The sequence below is a fragment of the Ursus americanus genome, chromosome 12, assembly GCF_024610735.1.
Source record: "Ursus americanus isolate L20-20 chromosome 12, mUrsAme1.1.p, whole genome shotgun sequence".
NCBI lineage: Eukaryota > Metazoa > Chordata > Mammalia > Carnivora > Ursidae > Ursus > Ursus americanus.
In genome coordinates this window covers 72,213,070-72,235,990 of record NC_142138.1, presented here as the reverse complement: position 1 = coordinate 72,235,990, position 22,921 = coordinate 72,213,070, and the positions used below count along the sequence as shown (strand labels likewise).

General features: G+C 44.2%; 2 protein-coding genes across 2 annotated transcripts; both read right to left on the bottom strand.

Annotated features, from left to right (window-relative positions):
* Positions 1 to 116: 116 nt before the first annotated feature.
* LOC148109234 (late cornified envelope protein 1B-like) lies at positions 117 to 455 on the bottom strand. The gene has a single exon (XM_087865765.1). The coding sequence runs from the start codon at positions 453 to 455 to the stop codon at positions 117 to 119; it is 339 nt and encodes a 112-aa protein (XP_087721891.1).
* A 13,420-nt stretch (positions 456 to 13,875) lies between these two features.
* Positions 13,876 to 15,654, bottom strand: KPRP (keratinocyte proline rich protein). Its single transcript, XM_087865764.1, has 2 exons — positions 15,346 to 15,654; positions 13,876 to 15,267 (listed from the first exon to the last, which is right to left on the bottom strand). Exons 1-2 carry the CDS (start codon positions 15,646 to 15,648, stop codon positions 13,876 to 13,878), a joined length of 1,695 nt encoding a protein of 564 aa, XP_087721890.1. The 5' UTR covers positions 15,649 to 15,654.
* Positions 15,655 to 22,921: the final 7,267 nt, after the last annotated feature.

The window sequence follows — 22,921 nt, the reverse complement described above, 5'->3', positions numbered from 1 at the left end:
TCAAGAACAGAGTTTGAAATCTTCACTAAAATGTCTCAGCAGCACAGGTAGACCGACGGAAGATGACCTTGTCCCTTTCTGCCTCTATTTCTGCTCTTCTTCCCTCGGGGTCCACGTCAGCAGCAGCCTCCAGACGACTGACTGCTGCCCCCTCCACAGCACCCGGAGCCCCCCGAGGGCTGGCTGCAGCAGCCAGAGCTCTGGTGTCTGTGACGGTGGGACCTGCGTGGCCTGTGGTGGCTCAGGCAGCAGCCGCCACCCCCAGAGCTGCAGCAGCCCCCACCCCCAGAGCTGCAGCAGCCGCCACCCCCAGAGCTGGAGCCGCAGCAGCCCCCAGAGCTGACACTGCAGCAGGAAGAGACTGGGGGGCACTTTGGGGGACACTTGGGGGGGCACTTGGGGGCGGGACACTTGGGAGGGGGCTGGCACTGCTGCTGGTTCTGCTGGCAGGACATCTCGGCTGGTGGGGTCAGGAGCTGAGGGAGAGAGTCACACAGTCAGACCCAGGACGCAGAGCACCACCCCCTCTTCCTGTTCTCAGCATCACTTCTAGATCCTGATTTTGAAAGTCTTGAGATCAGATATAGGAAAACCATCTCTGACATTTTTATCACTCTTACTGGTATACCATTGCCTTCTTTCACAGAGTTGCATCTCAAATCCCATTTGGAATGTTGTCAACAATATCATGCCCAAATATGTTAAGAAAGTTGATGCTAATTAGCATTTCCTTAGTGTCTGAGAAAAGACCAGGAAGTAAATTGGCTTTAGGCCAGCTTTCATTTTCTCACATCACCAAGAATCTTGCAGACATCCAGTGTAAGGACCATTTTAGCACTGAAAGCCTCTTCAAGGAAAAAGCAAAAACATTCTCTCTTGGAAGGATTTCTGATATGTTTTGGTTTTGTAGAATATAGAAAATCATAACTGCAAAGGGCCTTTTGGACAAACTGGAGTCAATTTGTCCCAAACATCTCAATTTATAAATGAAGAAACTGAAAGGAAAAAAGACAAATTCACTGGCCCAGTTCTAGTCACTAGCTTGTCACAGCTCTGTTCTCAAACTCCCTGACTCCTAACCCAGGGCTCTAATCCACATAGTCCTCCTCCCAAAGGCTGCTTCCCAGGCAAGCCCCAGGGTTTCTCAGCTCCAGTGTGCCCCCAGTTCCCAATATGGACCTTCCTGTTGGAGTCTAAACAGATCCAGAAGTGTCTCTGATTCTTTCTTCTGTTAAGAACCAACATCCTCAATGCACTGTCTCTGCAAATGGGCCTGGCTGTATTTCCAAAACTATATTCCCACTATGCAACCACTCCAGCATAATCTAGCCATCAATGTTTTCATTCGCCAAAACCAGAGAAACACACCCAGCAACTGTGAACACTCTGCTGTTTCCAAAATTCTAGCATATAGCACACAAATCTTCCTAGTTGTTCTTGGTCTCTCTCACCCATCCCACCCTGGACCTCCTGATTCAGATTTTCTTGGTCCTTGTCCTTCCAACCATAGCCCAAGGCCTCACCTGCCCCCTGCTCTGGTCTGAACTCCCGCTATGGAAGGCTGTGCTCTCAGTCCCAGGGAACACTTACCGGGGCACAAGCAGCACTGGGTCTGTCAGCACCTCAGGAAAGGAGTGCTTGGAAGGGCTCTGGACCCAAGGCCTTTTATCCTGGCCTTGGGCTCTGCCCCCAGCATGTGAGACAAGGCCCCAGTATGGCATGACCCGTCTCCCGCCACCCACATGGTCCTGTGACAGGTAATGACTGACAGCTCCTCCCTGCCTCCCTCTAGAGACCTCAAGGCATGTCCTTCCAGCTAGGAAAGTACCTGCTTACAATGGGGACTGTGGTGAGTCAAAATGAACATCCCCATTCCTAGAGTCCTCTGTTGACTTTTTTTCCATGGAAGGACTTCTATTCACATTTATAGACCTGGTCACAAAGCCCCTGCTTTCTTTCCACCCTAGATAGTAATTTTTCACCTAGACCTTTGGGTTTTTTTAAAAAGTTTTTATTTAAATTTCAGTTAATTAATATACCGTGTTATAATTGGTTTCAGGTGTACAATATAGTGATTCAACACTTCCATCATCACCCGGTACTCATCACAATAAATGTGCTTCTTAATCCCCATCCCCTATTTCACCAACTCCCCCCACCTCCTCCCCTCTGATAACCGTTAGTTTGTTCTCCATAGTTAAGAGTCTGTTTCTTTCTCTCCCTCTCTCTCTCTCTCTTTCTCCCTCTATCCCTCTCTCCCTCTCTTTCTCTTACTTTTTTCCCTTTGCTTGTTTGTTTTGTTTCTTAAATTCCACAAATGAGTGAAATCACATGGTTTCATCCAAACCTTTGAATCTACATGGCTCAGGTGAAAATCTGTATGTCTAAGTTGTTGGGGGTGGTGTGTGTAGCATAGTGGTTGAGAAAATAGGCTTTAGGGACCTCACCAAAGTATTCAACTTCTTTGAACCTCACAGTACACATCTTTTAAATATAGATAATGATAGAAAAGTTGTTTTTTTTTTTGCAGGATCTACATGTTAATTAAGATGGCAAAGGGGAAACAGGCAAGATAGTATGTGGCACTTGGTGACAATCAGAAAATAGATGGATAGATAGACAGAAAATAAAAGAGAGAAATAGATGTAAACTTGGATTTTTAATGGACGGGGGATTCTTTAAGCCATGGACAACTTTAGTAGCTGCATCTTGTTCAAACTAAATGCCGTTTTTTCCTCCCCTATACCTCAGTGAGTTTGGTTTGATGAAGGTAGATCTGGAGTAATTACAGGAAAGAGGTACTGAAGGTGGGCATATTGCCCATAATGCCCTAAATTATAACCTGAGAAGAATTCACTGTTTCCTGGGAGCAAATTGAAGGGAGAAGGTAAAATAAAAATGGAAGGGGTGAAGAGAAGGGAGTAATCCAAAGGTGGCCTGATAGCACTACTTGAAGTGGTGCTGGTTTACCTGGCATACCTAAGAACAGACACACGCAATATTCAAGTAAAAATTGTTTACATTGTTGCAATATAATTCATATTATACGAATAACACATATTACCTGTGTTTCCATGCTCAAAAATAACCAACTGGAAATTCTAAAAATGAAAAACATAGTCTCTGAAAAATTAAATATGTTCAAAATTAAATAAAATGTCAAAAATTTATTGGATGGTCTCAGCAGATTGTAAACTGCAGTAGAACAGATTGGTGAACTTGAACTTGAAGAATTGAATTGAAAAGAGGGGAAAAATACAAAACAATGAACAGATGAGTGTTAATCTGTTGAGTTATAGCAAATAATCCAACACTCACATATTTATAGTTTCTGAAAGAGAATAAAGAGAATGGGGGATATATTTTTAAAATAATGATCAATTTTCCAAATTTCATGAAAACTATCAAGATGCAGGCAGGCTAGGTCTGAGGACCCGGAGGGGGTCCCACAGGACCAACTGAGAGGATCCCTGGCTGCACACAGGATAGAAATCAAATGCGAGCCAGCAGGAAGGGGCAGCACAGTTTATCGAACGCATAGAGAGAGTGCAGGTATAGACAGAGTGTCTGGGAGACTCAGAAAGGAAAGGAGTAAGAGTCTCATCTTTGTTCAGGGTCTGGTGTACATGTCCCGTCAGGTATCTAGGAATTGATTGGAACAAAGGTGAGGGCCCAGGAGTTACTCCTTGGAGACAGGGGGTCTTGGCCTTAAAATGTCTAGTACTAGTGGTCTGGAATGGCTTTGTTCAGTCATCCTCACCTGGTCCTTCCTTAGATGTTTTCTGTTCTAAATAAATCATTAACTCCTTGCCCTTTAGGAGGAGGACATATACTATATGCATTCTGAGGCATGTATAAAGTGAGGTGGTGGTACATGTCTTAGCAAGAATAGAAGCAGGAAAAGGAGCAAAAAGCAGAATTTTATGGAGTCCTTCAGTTTCCCTATCTCAATAGGACTAAAAAACTAATACATCCCAAGTGGGATAAGTAAAAAGAAAGCCAATAAGTGGTACAACGTGTCCAAAAACAAGGATACAACTTAGCCTTGGAAAAGAGGTGAATGAGGGGAATTCTAAGGAAGGGTGTCTGGGAAAGATTTGTCAAAGAAGCTTTGACCCATGGAGGCTAGGGGTTGGGGGTCAGAGGACATTCCAGCGAGAAGCAGCAGTGTGATAATAGGTACAGGCAACAGGATACAGGTGGTCTTTTGTGAGTGGTGAGTGATCCAGCCTGACTGGACTGTAGGGCATGTGTGCTGGAGCCAGGAGAGAGAGTGAGGATAGGGGTACGCTAAAGAGAAATGGAAGGCTGGGTGGTGGGGAGACCATTGCCAGGGTCAGTCACTTGAGTTTTATTGAATGTTGACCAAAAATGCTTGGAAGGTCTTAGTTTAATTTTACTATTGCAAGTTGTATGGTTGTCATTTTAGCAGGTAAGGATAATCACAGTAACACTGGGTCCTAATATGGAAGAGGACAGTGTAGGAGATACTAGGACAGAGGACGACAGCAGTAGGAAACGAGATAAGAAAATACCACTGCTGCAATCCCCTAAATGTTACTGAAGATTCATGATCCTTATTCCAACCAAAGGCCTCTGAAAACTGAGCTTCTTGTCTGATTGTTGATGACACCCATTTGGTGGCAAAAAACTGACCTGACCTGACAGTGAGGTGGCTTCACCTTACTGTGAATATTCATGTGTTTTGTTGCAGAGATATTAATGGCCTTCTCAAAGGGGCAGGACTCCTGAAGCCATGGATTTGGGGGATCTGAACTATACACTGTGTCTACCCAAGAGGCGGTAGACTCCTTCATTTGAGTTGCTTGGTGATGGGATCGTGCATGGTTAAGTCCGAAGTATGCCTGTAGTGTAACCAATAAATTCTGTTCACTGCACTATCCCGCTTAGAAAACTAGTTCTGAACCTCATCTGGTACCAAGGGTTTTAGATAAGAGAGTATAGTCTGTAGTATTTACATGCTTTGGTCACTAGAGGAACACAGAAATCTAACATTTTCCAAGAGTATCAACTTATGGTTAATAATCACTCCTTTAGCTAAGGAAGCCTTGCTGTACCAGTTTGTCCAAATTCTGAGTAGAGCAAGGCTCAGGTTCTCTCCATTTTTAACTGGTAGCTCAAGATTTTCCCAACTCAACCATACCATCAACCTCAATTCATAACACAGTCTTATACAGTATTTTTTTTTTTTTACTTATTCTCAACTATTATATTGTATTCAGTGGGGGATCCAGGAGAATAGAAATGTGGACATGCTTTTGAACAAATGAACTTTTGTACGTTTTTTTCTCTTTTACGTACAAATCCTATTAACCAACCATCAATAAAAATTTATTCTTTTTTGTGTGAAAATGTCCTGTGTTCTGATTTTTCAAGACAATGGAAATTCTCGCTTACAACTGTTTTTCAGGTTGCCACTGGCCCTCCTTAGCAGACCCAGTGGAAGAATTAGGGAGTATTCTGAGCTATTGGATAAATTTGCCAAAAAACTATAATGACAGTCACAGCTAATCTACTCATAATTGCCTTAATAGCCAAGATAATCTACCCTTCCATAATCAGTATATCAGTTCCCTCAATGAAAAATAAGAAGCTTCTGAAAATCCTTGAAGCTGGAATTCTTTGCCTGTGCCCCTGCCTTACATCAACAGAAACTTTTTATTGTTAATGGATGGGAGTCTTTTGGAATGGAAGTGAGGGCTGGATGGCATTCTCTGTGGTATTGGGAATGTCCGAAAGGCAAGGCCAGTTTCTTTCCTCTAATTCAATGGTTCTCATTAAAGGATGGTGAGTGGGTTTTGTACACCCTAACTCCTATTCCATGCCCTCAGGAGGAAGCTTTTGACAATCTACAGAGGCCTTTAGTTATCACAGCTGGTGGGGAAGGGATTGTGTTTGATACTGTCATCTAGTGGGTAGAGGCCAGGGATGCTACTTAATACCCTACAATGTACTCCCATGACAAAGAATTACCCCAACCAAAATGTCACTGGTGCTGAGAGTGGAAAACCCTGCTTTGCTGCAGGAGGATTAAGACTATGCTCACTGGAAACACCTCCTGGATTTCTGACTGAACAAAACAAGCCTCTGAGGAATGTTGATGAGATGCTATGGAAAGAACTTATTAATTAAATGATTGTCCAATCCAGCCTTTTTATCCAGGCTGGGTCAAGTCAGAAGGCCTTTCAATGACTAAGGGCCCAATCTTGATTCAAGTCTTTGAAGTATTTCTGATTGATTGAGAGCCTTCCCTCCTTAGCACTTCCTCTTCTCCTGGCTAACCTCAGGAACCATGCCATCGGCAAACTGGCTGAGTGGCATCAACACACAAATGACCATTTGTGATAGCAGCTCACCTCACCATCCTTGAAGCCAACATTCATCTTGGCATGTGAGCCAACTGTCCCCAAATCCCTTATTCCTTCTAGATTCAGCTTCCTGCCTGAGCCATTTCCCACCACCCGTCTCCCAACCCTCTTCTGTCTGCCTTCCCATGTCCCATCACTCCTTCATTCTGTCTCCTCCATACCTCTCTTGACTTGCTCCAGCTGACCACATCCATTCCTGTTTGTTCTTCGCTTCTGCCTGTCTGCCTGTCCAGACTTTGCTTGGGCCTGGACTTGGCCTGCCTTTGTGGCCAACTTCCCTCATCATATGGACCAATCATCATCTCTTCCCTGTACTTCTCCCCTTCAGGGTGAATATCTCACTGGTAAAGGCAAATATATTTGTAGTGTTTTATAATATACAAAGTGTATATAACACAAATAATCTATTTAATCCTGTGTGACACAGACAGGGGTATACAACAGGAGTATATTTTTCTTTTAATCACATTTCATAAACGTGTCAGGGAAACTGCCAAAGCTAAGACCTCTCTGCTAGTAAGTAGTGGAGCTGGGGTCCATGAGTCCATAGCTCATGATGTCTTTTTTATGCCCTTTCTATTCCTGCATGCTGGAATCCCTTTCTCTGGATCCCTTTCTCCCACACACTGAGCTCAGTCCTCTTCCCCTTCTTATGCTGTCTGTGATGCCTGCCCAGAACATCTCCATTGCTGTATTTGTTTTTATTTCCAAAGCAGTTTGTATATTTTAATGCATGTATGTATGTATGTATGTGTGTCTGTGTGTGTGTTTAAATACGTCATCCATTTTTATCTGTTTTCCTCTGCTAGAATGTCAGTTCCTTGAGAACAAGCATCTTTGTCTATTGCATTCACTAATATGTCCCAAGCTTCCAGAATACTTCCTGACACATAGTAAAAACTCAGTATTTGAATAAGTGTTTGTTGGATGCAAGAGTAACTGCATTCCATTTCCACACAGTTCTGATTATTAAATTATTCTCTTTATTTCTAGACAGAAATTTCCATCCATTAGATTTAAGCTCTTGAGTTTTATTTTTTCTGAAAGAAAATCTTTCAAATAATAGAAGAGAGAGAGCAGCATGCTACTTCTTTGAAAATACATTAGGAGCATCTGGGTGGCTTAGTCAATTAAACATCTGACTCTTGATTTTGGCTCAGGTCATGATCTCAGGGTTGTGAGATGGAGTCCCATGTCAAGCCCCATGTCCAGTCCCATGCTGGGCATGGAACCTGCTTAAGATTCTCTCTCTCAAGGGGATCCCTCTTACACTGTTGGTGGGAATGCAAGTTGGTACAGCCACTCTGGAAAACAGTGTGGAGGTCCCTTAAAAAGTTAAAAATAGGGCTACCCTATGATCCAGCAATTGTAATACTGGGTATTTACCCCAAAGATACAGACGTAGTGAAGAGAAGGGCCATATGCACCCCAACGTTCATAGCAGCATTGTCCACAATAGCTGAATTGTGGAAGGAGCCGAGATGTCCTTCAACAGATGACTGGATTAAGAAGTTCTGGTCCATATATACAATGGAATATTACTCAGCCATCAGAAAGAAAGATTTCACATTTGCAGCAACATGGACGGCACTGGAGGAGATAATGCTAAGTGAAATAAGTCAAGCAGAGAAAGACAATTATTATATGGCTTCACTCATTTATGGAATATAAGAAATAGGAAGATCTGTAGGAGAAGAAAGGGAAGAAGGAAGGGGCGTAAAGAGAAGGGGGAATGGAACCATGGACTCTGGGAAACAAACTGAGGGCTTCAGAGGGGAGGGGTGGGGGATTGGGATAGGCCAGTGATGGGTATTAAGGAGGGCACGTATTGCAGGGTGCACTGGGTGTTATACACAAGTAATGAATTTTGAAGAACAAGAGCTCATCACCATGTGCCACAGACAATCTCACACTTGCCCCATGCTAAGATTTAAATCAACCAAACTTTTCTCCATATGTGTGGCTCTGCATATATCTACTTACCTTCTACAAGTGCAACAGATCTTTAACTTAAACTCAGAATTTCACCTCTATCTCAATTGCATTTTATCGGTCAAATTAGGTCCGTTATTCTAACCCATGTTCATAGGCATGTTCTTCAATCCTCCCTCATCACTTGAAGTCACTTGAAATTTTAGGTCAGTTTCCTCTCGAGTCTTACTCTAAAATATTGATAAGAAGTTGATTAGAGCTGGGTAAAGAAGGGCGTATTTGGAACTAGGAAGAATGGTCATGTAAGGAGGAAACATTCCTCCCTGCATTGTCTGTCATGATGTCAGTTTAATGACAGCATACCTGTTGTTGTCTCTTCCTGGAACTCTTTCATTCACTCCTTCCTCCATTCATTAGATAACTCCCACCAACCTTTCACACCTCTGATTGTGGGCACCTCCACTTAAGTGCCCCTCTTACGGTTTCTGTGGTGCCTTGTGCCTCCCATGTTCAAGCTCTCATAAACTCTATTGTCTCTCAAATTCCAGGTGGGAAAGACATTGTCTGCCTTACTCACCATTGTATTTTCAGGACCAAGCACATTTCCTACAGATAGCTAGGTCTCAATAAATCTTTGTCAAGCAAACCAATGTGTTAATATAAGTCGATAAACGGTTTTTTTCCTGTCAGATATAACGTTCGAGAACAGAGGAAAGATGTTAACCTACCTCAGGGTTCCTATGACAAGATGTAGTGAGGAATATGATGGGTGGGTTTAGCATAACTTGGGTTATTCCTAGCCTTCTAGATATTTCAAGTTTAGTCTTCCAGGTCAGGAAGCTTCACCTTTTGGAAGAATGAGTTTGATGGTCCCTGGTGATGGGGAAGCACATGAATCATCATGTATCACCCACTCTTTCTAACTAGTTTCAAGCCACAGGCATGTGGATCCTCTGCGATGTCCAACCAGGCCAGAAATCAGGAGTATGCTATGGCCAGGGACCAAGTCTTGCTCACCACCTGGCTATTCTCCTATATGTTGTGTATACTGGCTGTCTTCTGATTCCTACTATCTACCTATCTGTTCCATTATAAAGAGCTGAGCTATTCCCTTATGCATGACTGTTCTATTTCCTTATTCATCCGGGACTATTCTAGTCTGTAGGACAAACTTTGGATTGTGGAATTCCTCCCTCTTAATGTTTAGGCAGGTAATGCCTGGATAAGGCAGGGATTTCAAAACTAGGCCTTTCTTCTCCCAGTAAAAAATCTGTAACATATATCAGACAACCCCCCACCCTCAGCCATGTACAGAAGCCTAATTCTGGGTATTTGGGGTGGCAGTGGTTGGGGATTTAACTGAAAGAAAAGAAGAGACTCTTTGGTCTTGAGGTGTTCCTATACTGAGGAGAAGAAAATTTGACTCTCACATAGTGTAATTACATAAAACTTCTCATAAAAAACAGTTAGTGGTCAGCTCCATTTTTGCCACCCTGTCCACCTCCTCCTTGTGCTGTGGCCAGATGTGTGCAAGTTTCAACTCTCCTTGTAGATATTGAGTAAGCTCCCTCACACCCCTGGGTACCACTACAGCAATGGTTTCTATCTCAGCTGATCAGAATAATTTTCAAATGGAGGTCCCAGATTCTCTCTCTAGAAATTCACTTTAAATAGGTCTGGGGATGGATCCTGGGGTTCTGTGTCTTTAAAAGGGTTCCCAGGTCATTCCACCCTAGCCTAGTGCCTGTGACAAAGAGCAACTCTGGCTAACCCACCTGGTCTGGAAGGAATTTCTGAGAACATCTAGTGCAATTCCCTCATTCTACAATGAAGTTGCTAATCCCAGGGCAGGAGGCTTAGAAAGAGGGAAAGGATAGAAGTTTACACACAGATATAAGAAGGATTCCAGGGTGGAAGGCATGGTCTTTAGACTCAATCTCTCTTACATTCACTCAGACTAACTAGCCCCTCATCTCTGGAAACCAAGTCCTCATATTGAATGCCAAGCATAGGAGTCTGGTCGACTTCTGTTTCATACTGTTTGAGATCTGCCTGATGCACTGGCATTTCTGGGCAACAGTCTATTCACCTGAAATGGAAACAACACTATGCAACCTGAGCACTGCCTGAGATTGTTAGTGTGTTATTCAAAGAGGAGAGTCTCTCACGGGTCTTTGAGCACATCTAAAAGGCTTTTATAAATAGTTTTTTTTACTCTGGAATTCCATTCCCTGGCCTTTCAAGTTTTGTTCAAATGGTTGATATAGAAGGAAAAGGCAGAGTGCCAGAAGGCAGGTCATGCGTGAAAGGGTGGAGGCTGGGGAGTGGAGGGGGTGACTGGAAGGGCTGTCAAATGCCAAGGCTGAAGGGCTATAGGATACCTTAACCCATGTTCCTAGGGTTGCAGCCCTATCACCACATACATTTTAGAAGCCCCATGCTTTAAAAGCATACAGACAGACACAGCAGACCAGCGTTCCTGAGCACCTCTTTCCTCAGAGATGCCATAGATGGGCTGTAACTTTTCACAGGTGGCCTACTGAAAGGCTCAAACCTGGGCACCCTGTCAGAAGAGGTGGGAGGACCCAACTGAGACCCAATTCTCTCCTCAGGAGAGAGGAGCACTGGGCTCTGAGCCTCTATGGCTACAGAGATGGCACTGAGGATAGCTGGTACACGGCCATGGTCTATGAGGGAGCCCCAGGCCCAGCCTGACTCACGCAGAGACACCTCTATTCTGCCAGCATCCAATCTCTTTCTGTATCCAGCCCTACTTATCCTGGGGAACCAGAGTCTATCTCCAGAGAACAGTGCAAGTCATGGGTCATCGTAACAAATAGCCTGTGTGGTGACCTGTACCCTGAACCTGAGGGGAGTGGGGTTTCCTAGGAGTGAATGCCCTTCTCTCCCATCCAGGTCTGTGTTTCTTCTGTGTCTTGAGGGGATGGACTGCTCCCCGCTCATCCTCCAGACAAGAGGGTCCTTGTTTGTGGGTATGTTTGAGAGAACAAGAGGAGAGATCTAATGAGAATCCCCATCTGGGTTTTTCAAGCCTCTCCCCATCCCCACCCAGGGGCCCAGCTGATGGAAAAATAGAGGTGCCTCATAGGAGTCATTTGAGCCCTGCCAGGGCCCTGGGGGCTTGTGCCACGGAGCAGATAGGGTCCTGGAGAAGCCTGGATTTGAAGAGAAGAGGCAAAGGTAAAACTGGTGAAAATAAAATAAAAGTATGTTGGAAAAATGACTGGGTTGATACAGGAACTATATCTGGAAGATGCAGGGACTATGACTGAGATGAAAGATGCCATGAGTAGTAGAAAAGAATGTAGGCTTGGAATTGAGTCTGGCTGTGTGGCTTTGGCCTGTGTGCTTAGGTTTCCAGCTCTGCAAAATGGTGAGATAATAATGCCTGTGTGATGGGCTATTCTGAAAATAAGAGACTGTATATAAAATACATACATATATATATATATATATACATACATATATATACATATATTCATGTTCTACCTGTATAAGGTATTTTACTGAACTAGTAACAACCAAACATTCTTGGGCATCAGAAACACCTGGTTGGCTGTTTAAACCTCGGCTTCCCAGGCCCCACCCCCAGAGTCTCTGCTTCAGTAGGTCTGGGGTGATGCATTTGTATTTGTCACAAGGTTCTAGGTGGTGCTGATGCTGCTGGTCCAGGTACTACCCTGAGAACCAGTGTTCTAGGCTGTAAGCTCTCTGAGACCAAAGAAGAGTTATTTCTGTCCCTTTTAGCAGTGCCTACCTGGCAGGTAAAAAATAAATATTTGTCAGTAAAAAAAAATTAAATAAATAAATGAGTGAATGGACTTCACATAAAGAACCTCAGTTTTCTTTTGCCAGGTGTCTCTTGGGTCTCCACCTCTGACACTGCAAGACCAGATCCCTGGGGCAAGGGAAAGGCACCCTCAGAGCCAGATCCTAGATCTGTGGTATCCAACTGTGGAGCTGGATCTGTGAGTCCAGGCCAGAGACACCCCCTGCTGTCCTCTTAAGAGGACCCCCTTTATCCTCTACAGACCCTGGTGGCCTTGGGGAACTGTCTCCATTTGGGGAAAGGTTCTCCTCAAGAGCACTCATTCTATAGCTCCCACCTCATAGGCAGGGAGTGGAGAGAAGAGGCACCCCCTCTCTCCAGCCCCTCCAAGCCCCACCATCGTGCTGCCAAGACCACTTATGCCCACTGGGATTCAGGAGTGGTGGAGGAACATAGAGGCCACCTTGGATGCTCCCTTTTCTACAATGTCAGAAAGAAAAGAAAGAAGAAAGAAAGAAAGAAAGAAAGAAAGAAAGAAAGAAAGAAAGAAAGAAAAAGAAAGAAAGAAGAAAGAAAGAAAGAAAGAAAGAAAGAAAGAAAGAAAGAAAGAAAGAAAGAAAGAAAAGGAAAGAAAGGAAGGAAAGAAGGAAGAAAGGAAAGGGCAAATAGTTTATTCGAACAAAGGAAGAGTGTATCTTGTGTGGAATATCACAGAGAACTTCCAGTTCTCCTCAAGCTCCCCTCTCCCTCCTGACACCCACAGCTGGGTGACCTGCCCAACCCAGACCTGAGACCTTTACCCCAAGATTGAGGAGCAAGAGTTGTTCTTCTTGTTCCCTCCTTCCTCCTTCCTTATCATCCAGCTTCTCCCACCAGATGCCAGGAACACTGAGGGGAGACAGAACACCCACAAGGCAGCCCACCCGGCTAAGGAAAGATCAGATCGCAGGTATAATAAACTAAAATAATAATAATAAAGCAGCTCATCCCAGAGAGTCAGGAAGGGTAAAAAACAGGCATTTTGCAGGACTCAGATATTGAGGGTATCATCTTTATTGTTACATGGCCTCTTTCTGTCCCAGATCCTGGGGTTGCCTATCAGGATAGATCATGGCTCAAGCTGCCAACCCACAAGCTTTGCACAGCAGCTGCTTGCCCCAGGAGAAGCATGAGACTTCAGGGATATTCTCACTCCACTCAAATGGGAGTTTACAACCTAGTTGGGCACAAAAAACAGACACATCTTAAAAGTGAAATAATTTAAGAGACATTACAAAGCAGTTGCCAAATGGCTGGTATAGACAATGCAATGGGTTCTAGGAAGTCAGTGTAGGCTCCCATGGGAAGGAACAAACAGAAAAGACTCCAAGGAAACGGTCTTGGAAGATGGGCTGGATTTCAGAGGCTGGGCATAGCAGAGAAGTGGTCTAAGCAAGGAGGGTGGGAAGTGAGCAGAGACTTGGAGGCAGGGGCACATAAGGTATATTCTGGAGAACACCCAGATGTGCCCTGGTGGCTGGACCGGTTTGGCTAGAACTGAGGGTGTGTACAGGGGAGGAGCCAGATGTGAGGCCGGAGAGGTGCCTGAGACCCAGGTGTGGATCCTGAGATGGCACGCAATGGAGTTTGGACATCACCTCTGCAGCAGGGAGCCTCTGACTGTCTTGGAAAGATACAACAAGAACATGTTGGAAATTGAGCTTGCTGGGAAAGGAGGTGTGACATTTTCAGGGCAGGAGGCAGGGATGTCTCAACCATGCTTCCTTAAAAATAAGCACCCTTTGTTCCAGCAGAAGAACCTCCTTTCACTCCAACACAGGTACCTCCTTGGTTTCCGCAATCACCGAAACCCTGTGGCTCTGGAATCCCATCACAAGGCCCAAAGCTGTCACCACTTCCTTGCCACTGGTTATAACCAGCTGGGCCACAGCTGGGGGCCTCGGTGTCCAGGCGGCATGGGTTGGATTCATGACCGCCTACATCTCCAGGGCATAGGATTGGATTTGGTCCCGAGCATGGGCTGGGACAGCGCCGAGGCTCCACAAACGGCTCTGGGCTTGGGCAGGGTGCTGGAAGGGGAATTGGTTCTGGAAGTGAATAAGGTTCTGGGTGCTCACAGGGCTGTGGACATGGACGTGACTCGGGAAAATCACGCTGCACTCGCCTGGGATAGGAGGCTGCGCGCGGGGCTGGACGTTGTTCCGGACACAGACAGGGTTCCGAACGTCGCCGTGGTGGAGGACATGGACGGGGATCTGACCTTGCACGTGGTTCTGGGCGTGGATATGGCCGTGGAGCAGGACGTGGACATGAACGTGGGGCAGGAAGTGGGCATCGCTGCAGTGATCTCTCTGGACTTTGGTCCAGTCGCCGTGGTGGACAGACGCTTGGGAGTGGACGTGACTCTACACGTGGCCTCAGCTCCGGGCAGGAGACACCCCAGGAAGGTCGTGGGGCACAACTCTCAGAGCAGCGTCTGATGGGAGGAATCTGAACGGGACACTTTTGCGGAGGGACCTGCCTGGGGCAGCAGGGGGAGGAAATCTCTATCCGGCACTTGGGACCACATCTCCGAGAGCAGCCTGAAGTGGGACCCCGAGGACAGCCACTGCTGTAGATGGGCTCAGAGCGGCGGGGTGGGGTGCAGTAGTTATAGGAACTCGAAGAACATGCTGATGGCAGCCAGCTGCTGTAGTAGGGCTCAGACCGTCGTGGAGGGGAACAGCTGCGGTAGGAAGGCTGCAGTTGGCGAGGAGGGAGGCATCTGCTGGTGCTCTGGGAGCGACGCTGGCGGGGGAAGCTCCCAGAAGAGCTTTGGGCCTGGCACTGGGGTGCGCGAGTGCTAAATGAAGACCGGGACTGACGCTGGGGGGCGCAGTTGCTGTAGGAAGCTGGGGACTGACGCTGCAGGGAGTTTCTGCCATGGGAGCCCTGATACTGGCACTGGGTTGAGAATCTTCCCTGAGACTGGGAAACTGGGGGACAAGCCACATAAGTCTGGACAGGCTGAGGAGCTGGACGGGGTACGAAGGTCTGGAGTGGGCATTCCACATAACAAGTTTCTGTATAACAAACTGGAGCACATTCTACATAGCAGGTCTGAACAGGGCAGGGAGCTTCATATTGCACATAGGAAACCTCAGGCTGGCATGGGGCCTGGCATTGAACACAGGAAATTTGAGAGTGGCATGGAGCCTGGCACTTCACTTGGGTGGTCTTAGACTGGCTTGAAGCCTGGCACTTCACTTGGGTGGTCTTAGACTGGCTTGAAGCCTGGCACTTTGCTTGGGTAGTCTTAGACTGGCATGGAGCCTGGCACTTCACCTGCATAGTCTGGGACTGGCATGGAGCCTGGCATTTTACCTGGGAAACTTGAACTGGGAATCGTGTGGGACACTCCACAATTTGCATCTCACAAGGGGCTTGGACCAGCACCTGGCTCTTGGCACTGGGGGACTGGGAGGGGTAGAAGGAGGAACCCTTCACACAGCACTGGGGGACTGGCAGGCACCACTGAATCTGCTGCTGGTCACACATGGTTCTGATGCAGGTAGGTGAGTGAGACCTGATGGTAGAAAGATCAGTGTCAGGTGGGTGAGTTTTGGGGGAGAAGGGTCTAGGACCAAGAGGAAGACACCCTGCTTCTTCCCTGTACTTTCATCCCCAACTCTTGATCTTTACCCTAGAACACCTATTGAGCTAGATGGACCCAGTATTAGTGACCACTGCCCATGAGACCTGTTTTGGATCTACCAAAGGACCTAACTGAAGTCCTCATCTGAGGGAACTTCAAAGGCACAGCCAGGGGTGCAGGCATCCAGGGTCTCCCCCTGGAGGGTGGATATACCAGTGTCCAACACAAGAAGGTGTTGAAGACAATGGGATTCCTTGTTCTAAGTGGCAGGAGAGCACTCTACAGGAGGTAGAGGTGTTTCTAAGGCTGTAGCCCAAAGTGGGCTCTCCACACCCATGGGAGCTTGGATATCCTCACATACATGTGCTGGCAATGCACACATGTGCAAACATATAAAAATGAGCCTGTGGGAGCAAGCATTCAGGCACCATCTGCGCTCAAAGAATCCACTGGAAAGTAAAGGATCCAGTCAGTTATTGGGCAGCTCAAACCCAACATAAAATGATTATTTCTCTACATTCAATCTTTTTAGGTGAATTTGTTTAAATGACCCTCATGGACATATGCAAAACACACACAAACAAAACACACCAGCCTTAGAAAGGCTCAGAACCACCATGGCAACTTGCTCAGGCAGGTGGCTGTTGTAAATCGCCTAAAGTTGGACAATCCGCTGGCTTCAGAAGTATTTTCTCGCCAGCCCCTCTTAGAGGCAGGGAATGACTGCCTAAGATGGGGTAACCCAGAAAGTGCAAGATTCCTCAATCACAAGACTGACATTCAGCCCCACATAAACCCCTACATAGCAGGAGCATTACCAACATGACATGGAGGATGCAGGCATACTCTCTAACACTACACTTATCCAGGGAGAAACAGGGCGGTCTCCATTCCTCTGCCCTCCCTAAATTCACCTGTTCATATACAGGCAACCCAGTGACAAGCACAGCAGGGTGGCTGATTTAACGATTAACTCATCCAACAAAATACTTCCCAATAAGCTCCAGAAATACTAATGTACACAAAGATTTCCATTCTCCATTTTTAGAGAATATCTAAAAACACATGCCCTTAGGGGAAGTAACCCCCCTATACACAACTCTGCTCACAAAGTGTAAATTACTAATGCATCTTTTCCAGGGAGAGAGGGCCTGATGTGGGAAAGTGGTACCTGAGGAGGAGGCCAGCATTATCAAAGGCAAATGCACTGACTTCAGACCCTCAGTTCTTCACACTTCTTCTCACGTTCTGTAAAAGTCTACTAGACTTTTCTCCTCAGGTTTATGTACCACTGTTCCTCTGCTTGCAGCTCTCCCCTCCCTCACTATGAACCTGGGCATCCGCCTGAATCACTTGTGAATCTGGGCATCCCCTGAGATGCATCCCTACCCCAATCCCAGGACCCAGCCCCTAGACTCACCCTCCTCACAGCAAGCAGACATTCAGGCTGAAGCATCTGGATAGAGGGCTGTCTTTATATAAAAGGTTCTGGGTCTGGTTTACACCATGAGACAGCTGGTTGGCATCTGCCTGACTCATCACCCAGGTTGGCATTCCAGCAGCCAGTCCCCTCCCTGTATGCTTGTCCTTGCAGTCACCTACAGAATGTGGGAGTGTCTCACTTCAATGTCAAAGCTTCTGGACTATGAAGGAGCAGATTCTTGTTTTCTTCCTCCTTCTTCACCATATCAGTTTCTTTTCCATCCCTAGGAGACCTGGTGCTGGGGATGATGAGGGGTGGTAAAGGAATTTTCTGTCCTGAAATATGATTCCAGGCCCCTGACTTCCTCCTTATCTCAGATTCCCATCAGGTAAATATAAAAGAGGAAAAATTCCCTAATTTGAAGCAATTAAAGTCACCTCAAAGATAGAAACAATACTACAGAATGAAGAGAACATGGTCAGAGTTGAAACTAAAATCCCAGGTTGGCTACTTACAGCTGGGTGACCTTTAAAACTAACCTGAGTATTAATTTACTCAACTGAAAAATGAAGATAATTAAATCTTCTTTCCAGAATTGTTGTGAGGGTTAAGGCATTTATTTTATGCAAAACCATCCAACCAAGAATGATACTCGAAATATTCAACATCCACTCAGAGTAAATGCTGAAAATAAGCAACAAGGCACAGCATTTACTCCTACTCATGAGCTGAGCAGCCTGGTGCCTTTACAGCAGGTGCTCAGCTAATGCTACAGAGTAGTCCTTGAAGACAGCATAGTGCAGGACAGAAGTACTAACCTAGCATCCTGTGAGCTAGATACTGTCAGGATGAGACATCTTTTTACCTTTTGCCTACATAATTCTTTTAAGATTTTATTTATTTATTTGACAGAGGGCGACAGCCAGCGAGAGGGGGAATACAAGCAGGGGGAGTGGGAGAGGAAGAAGCAGGCTCCCAGCAGAGGAGCCTGATGTGGGGCTCGATCCCGGACCGCCGGGATCACGCCCTGAGCCGAAGGCAGACGCTTAACGACTGTGCCACCCAGGCGCCCCTGCCTACATAATTCTTGTTTATATAATTTAGTAATTAATCATTAATATTTAGAAATAGAGAAATTGTACTTAAGATTCTAGACATCCAAGTTTTCCTTGAAAATCAAAAGATCTGTCATAGGTGAGCCTAATTTCCATAAACCCAATATTAATAGCGCCCCTCTTAGATAGGGCATCCACTTTTATGTTCTACATCTACTTACAAGTTCTACAATTCTCCATCATTGTATAATATAGCTGTGATGCAATGCAAAGTATAGTTTCTTTTTATTATTTTACTTATGCTCTTGTTTTTCTTTGGTGAGATTAAAGGAAAGTGAAATAATCCTTTTGCCTGGATCATTTCACTTTTTTTATGTAACCTTCCAACCTCTCTAGGCATTTAAGATTCTGACCAAGCTTGTGAGCACCGACTTTTGACAGATTTGGGATTGAATCTGAGCTCTAGTACTCACTAATGGGTGAAAGCTACTTAATCTCCATGAGTCTCAGATTGCCTGTCTATAAAATGGAAATAATGAAAAGAAGAAGGAGGAGGAAAAAGGTGAAGAGGAGGAAAAAGAAATAAGAAGAGAAATAAAGAAGAGGGAGAAGAATTGGAAAAGCCATAGGATTATCATGTGACTTAAATAAGACAACTGATCTAAAGTATTTAGCACTCAGTTACCCATTTAGCTCTCTGGGCTTTAGTTTCCTCATATGAAGATGGGAGTGAAAATACTTCACTAGGTTCTCATGAAGATAAAATCAGATAATGGGTATGAAAATGTTTTGTGACCTACAGTGCACATATAGTTCCTCCTATGGAGAAGTCTCTGCCCAGGTCCACCTGACCTCAGAGTCCAAGTTCTGGGTCCCAACACTCATTCCAAAGATACCATTTCAAACTTGAGTAGGACCATAGACTTTCAGAAGGTCAAAGCAACAAGGGTCCCCAGGAATTTTCCAATCCCACCCTGTCATTCTACAGATGAGGACTCTGAAGCCCTGAAAGATGAAACTCTCTGGGGCCTAAAGCTAATGGCTGTCTTGGAGAGATAAGACTCCAGGTAGCTCTAGTACCAGATCAGGACTCTTTCCACTACAACAGAGAAGGTGGTTCTCTGATCACAAAATTTGGCCAAAGTACTCTGAACTTGTAGAGCCCTGGGCTTGATATTGGCCTAGAAGGTATTCAGGAAATCAGTGAAGAAGGAAAACTGAAAACATAGACCAGCTGGCCTCACCAGAATGTGAATTATTGAATCCCAGAGTCTCCCTCACTCATCTCTTGATAGTATGTAAACTTCCTGGAGAGAATCTCTACCTTTTTCATTTTTGTATCTCTAGATTCTTGAATTAATATCAGTCTATTGATGAATGGGTGGAGAGATGAATGGAAGAATGGCATGAAATTGGGCTTGTTTCACACATCTTAAACCACTGGAGAACGAATTGATATTGTCCAATCCAAAGACTAAAGAGTACTGTGACCCTTGTTACTTCCTGCTTCCTGCTTTTTTACAGAGAAAGGTGGGAGGAGTCATGGAGGAGGACCCTGTGGGTAAGTCTTGCAAATGACCAGGAGATGAGGTGTTAGTTTTTAACAATATCTATAGATAGATGGGGCTATTTAGAAATATACATGGCTAGACATATAACCATATAAACCTAGGAACAGGTGATAACAATGTAATGATTTATAAAATTGATATAAAGATATCAAAAGAGAGCTGAGTATATAGATATCTACAAAAATGATAAAAATAGATACGATGATATATAGAGCAAAAGATAAAGATGAGTTAGAGATTAAAAATATACAGAAGTATAAAGGGCACAAGCTGGGAGTGAAATAGGTCATGTTAAAGAAGCACAGAGGCACAGGGATAGCAGCATGTATGGATGCATTAATTTGAAAAGATGGAGGGAACTCAAAAAGCATGCATAAATCCAGAGATAACTGACTGAGCACTTGCTATGTAACTGTCACTTGGCTAAGAATTTGACATATATTAACTCCCTTCATGTTCAATAACCCTGGTGGGGTACGAATTATTATAGTTATTTTATAGCTGAGAAAATCAAAGTTCAAAACAGAAGTAACTTGTTGGTGGTCACAAGCTTGGAAATGGCAGAACCAGGATTCAAATCCAAGTTGTCTAAAGATAGAGGCTCAGGAAATAGATATACAATGAGACAAAGTTACCTTGATTTACAGATACATAGAGAGGCAGTCTATGTTTTGTTGTACCCTTTTTAGGAGTTATGATCCTTTGGGGCCCAGTTTTGCTGAACCTTAAAAGAATTCACTGGTGTGTTAGGATGCCTTGATCTTAAGAGCTAGAATAAATACTTATCCACTCTTTGCAAATATGTATGTTTTTAAATTGATTTGATAAAACTTCTCCCTTTGTATCATTCACATTCTTCTTTTCATTTGAGTCCCCTCCTATCTCTATAATAGCTGGAGGTGCAGGGACTCATCCCTGAAATGGAGGTGATATTGTCATCTCAGATACCTTTCAATCTTTCCATGTAAATTATCAGTATCTTGTGATTGCTACCCTCAAGAATTGAAGTAATCAGGGTTTTATCCTGGCACCAGGGTACCACTGAGTTGTCCTCCCTAAACCCATTTTCAATGGATTAGATGCGTATTTAAACCACACAGTACCCATGTGTCAACTAGAGCAAATGTAAAGGTAAAGGCACAAAATACTATCACAGATTGTCACCAAATGTCTGTTTAACAGATAAATAAGAACACCTCCCTGTGTCAGGGAGAACAAAGAAAAGTTAATACTAAACAGAGAGGAAGAGCTCCCCAGTTCTGTCTGCAAACACCTGTAGCAAAGACATTAAAAGTAAAAGAGGAAGCAAGCACAAGAGGGATGGTGATTGGGAACATCAAAAGGACATACGAGGAGATGTAAAGATGTAGAAGAACACAGAGAGAGCCTGGAGTTGGAAACGCATCAACAGAGTAGGTGTGTAGAAATCAGGGAGTAGGTATAAGACCCAAAGTAGAGTTACACATCTACTTTAACACTTTTTCACATTTCGCAAATTTGATAATGTTGCCTCAATTAAGTTAAATAGTAATATATGCACGTTTTCTCAGCAAGATAAAAACTAGGCTAGACAAGTCATACTTCTGCTTATATAGAGAATTTGGGGCCTCTGAAAGGGTTACTGGCTATCTTGTAACACTCATACCATCAAACAGTAATACTCTGAATCTAGTGCAGAACTCAACCAGCGACTCTTTTAACCGTAGTAAACTCTGACAGTTGTCACCATGGCAAATGGACAGTCCTGCTTCATCAGATGCTCAGCCTTATAGAATGTAATCAGTGTAGTATCACTGGGTTATCAATATCCAGTGATTTAGAGAAGTATAAAAGGGGTTTGCTGGCAAAGATACATCAAATGCCAAGGTGTCTTTGGTTACAGAGAAACCTTTTGCCACATCCTCAGTTATGTGCTCCCAATGTAGGCTGGTGCTTCATGTCTGATTTCTTTTCTCAGAATTCTTTCCTCTGTTCAGAACACTGTCTCCTGACACTTTCTCCCCACCCACCTCATTCCCCTATGTGCCCGACATCTGCTACGATTTGTATCACATTTAGCCAAACTCCAAGGTGTCCATCAGCCTCACTTAGCTCTACTATTACTATTGCCACGGGTAAAATGAACCACACTGGGGCCCCAACAGTCTTTTTTTATGGGACTTACAAATAATACACATCTTTATTGATGGGTCTGTTTTTTTCATTAGAAGATGAGCATCTTGGTGGCAGAAGACTGTGTCTAGCAGAAAGCCATGTTCCTAGAAAGTGTCCATTAAATATTGAATGACGTTATGAAAATCAACCTAGTAATACGTCCCAGGAGCCAATTAAAAGAGTTGTCTGCCTGATAGGATACCAAGAAAGACTTCAGTAGATTTAAGTTGGCTAGAAAGAAGATGCGATTTCACTTACTAAATTAAATATAAAGATATATTGGGACGCCTGGGTGGCTCGGTTGGTTGAGTGTCTGCCATCGGCCCAGGTCATGATCCCAGGGTTCTGGGATTGAGTTCCACGTCAGGCTCCCTGGTCAGTGGGGAACCTGCTTCTCCCTCTGCTTGCCATTCCCCGGGCTTGTGTGTGTGCTCGCTCTGTCTCTCTGTCTCTCTCTCGACTCTCTGACAAATAAATAAAATCTAAAAAAAAAAAAAAAAAGAATGTCAAAAAGCTTTAAAAAAAGAATATAAAGATATAGATTCCTCTTTTATGTTTGAATTATTTGTTTGCTGTGGGTTTCAAAGATAAACTGCCTTCCAGTTTAGAGACTGGATGCCTTATTTTATATATATTTATATTTTGCTTAAATATAATCTTGAGGTTAACTTATTACTGTAAAATTCCTTTATTCATTATAAATCTCTTTTATCGATACAAAGAAAGCATTAAAATTTGTACGGTCTCCAGCAAAATCGCTTAAATGCTCCGGGTCTCAGTTGAACTTTCAAGATAAATTCTGAAGTTACTTCTGGTCTTAATAATTTATTCAAATTATAAATATAGAAATAGATTTAGAAAGAGAGAAGAGAAAATTATAAATTGAGGTAGAACAATGAAATAAATATAGAGCAGTGATAATAGTGTGAGCATTAGATATGTATACAGAAAGATGAGAAGATAAATTTGTATT

Coding starts and splice junctions, on each gene's coding strand:
- KPRP (XM_087865764.1), bottom strand. CDS start 15,648: ATGTGTGACCAGCAGCAGATTCAGTGGTGCCTGCCAGTCCCCCAGTGC. Junction 15,268..15,345: donor CCACCCAAGTGAAGTGCCAG/GCTTCAAGCCAG, acceptor GTTCAATGCCAG/GCCCCATGCCAGCCTGAGGT.
- LOC148109234 (XM_087865765.1), bottom strand. CDS start 455: ATGTCCTGCCAGCAGAACCAGCAGCAGTGCCAGCCCCCTCCCAAGTGT.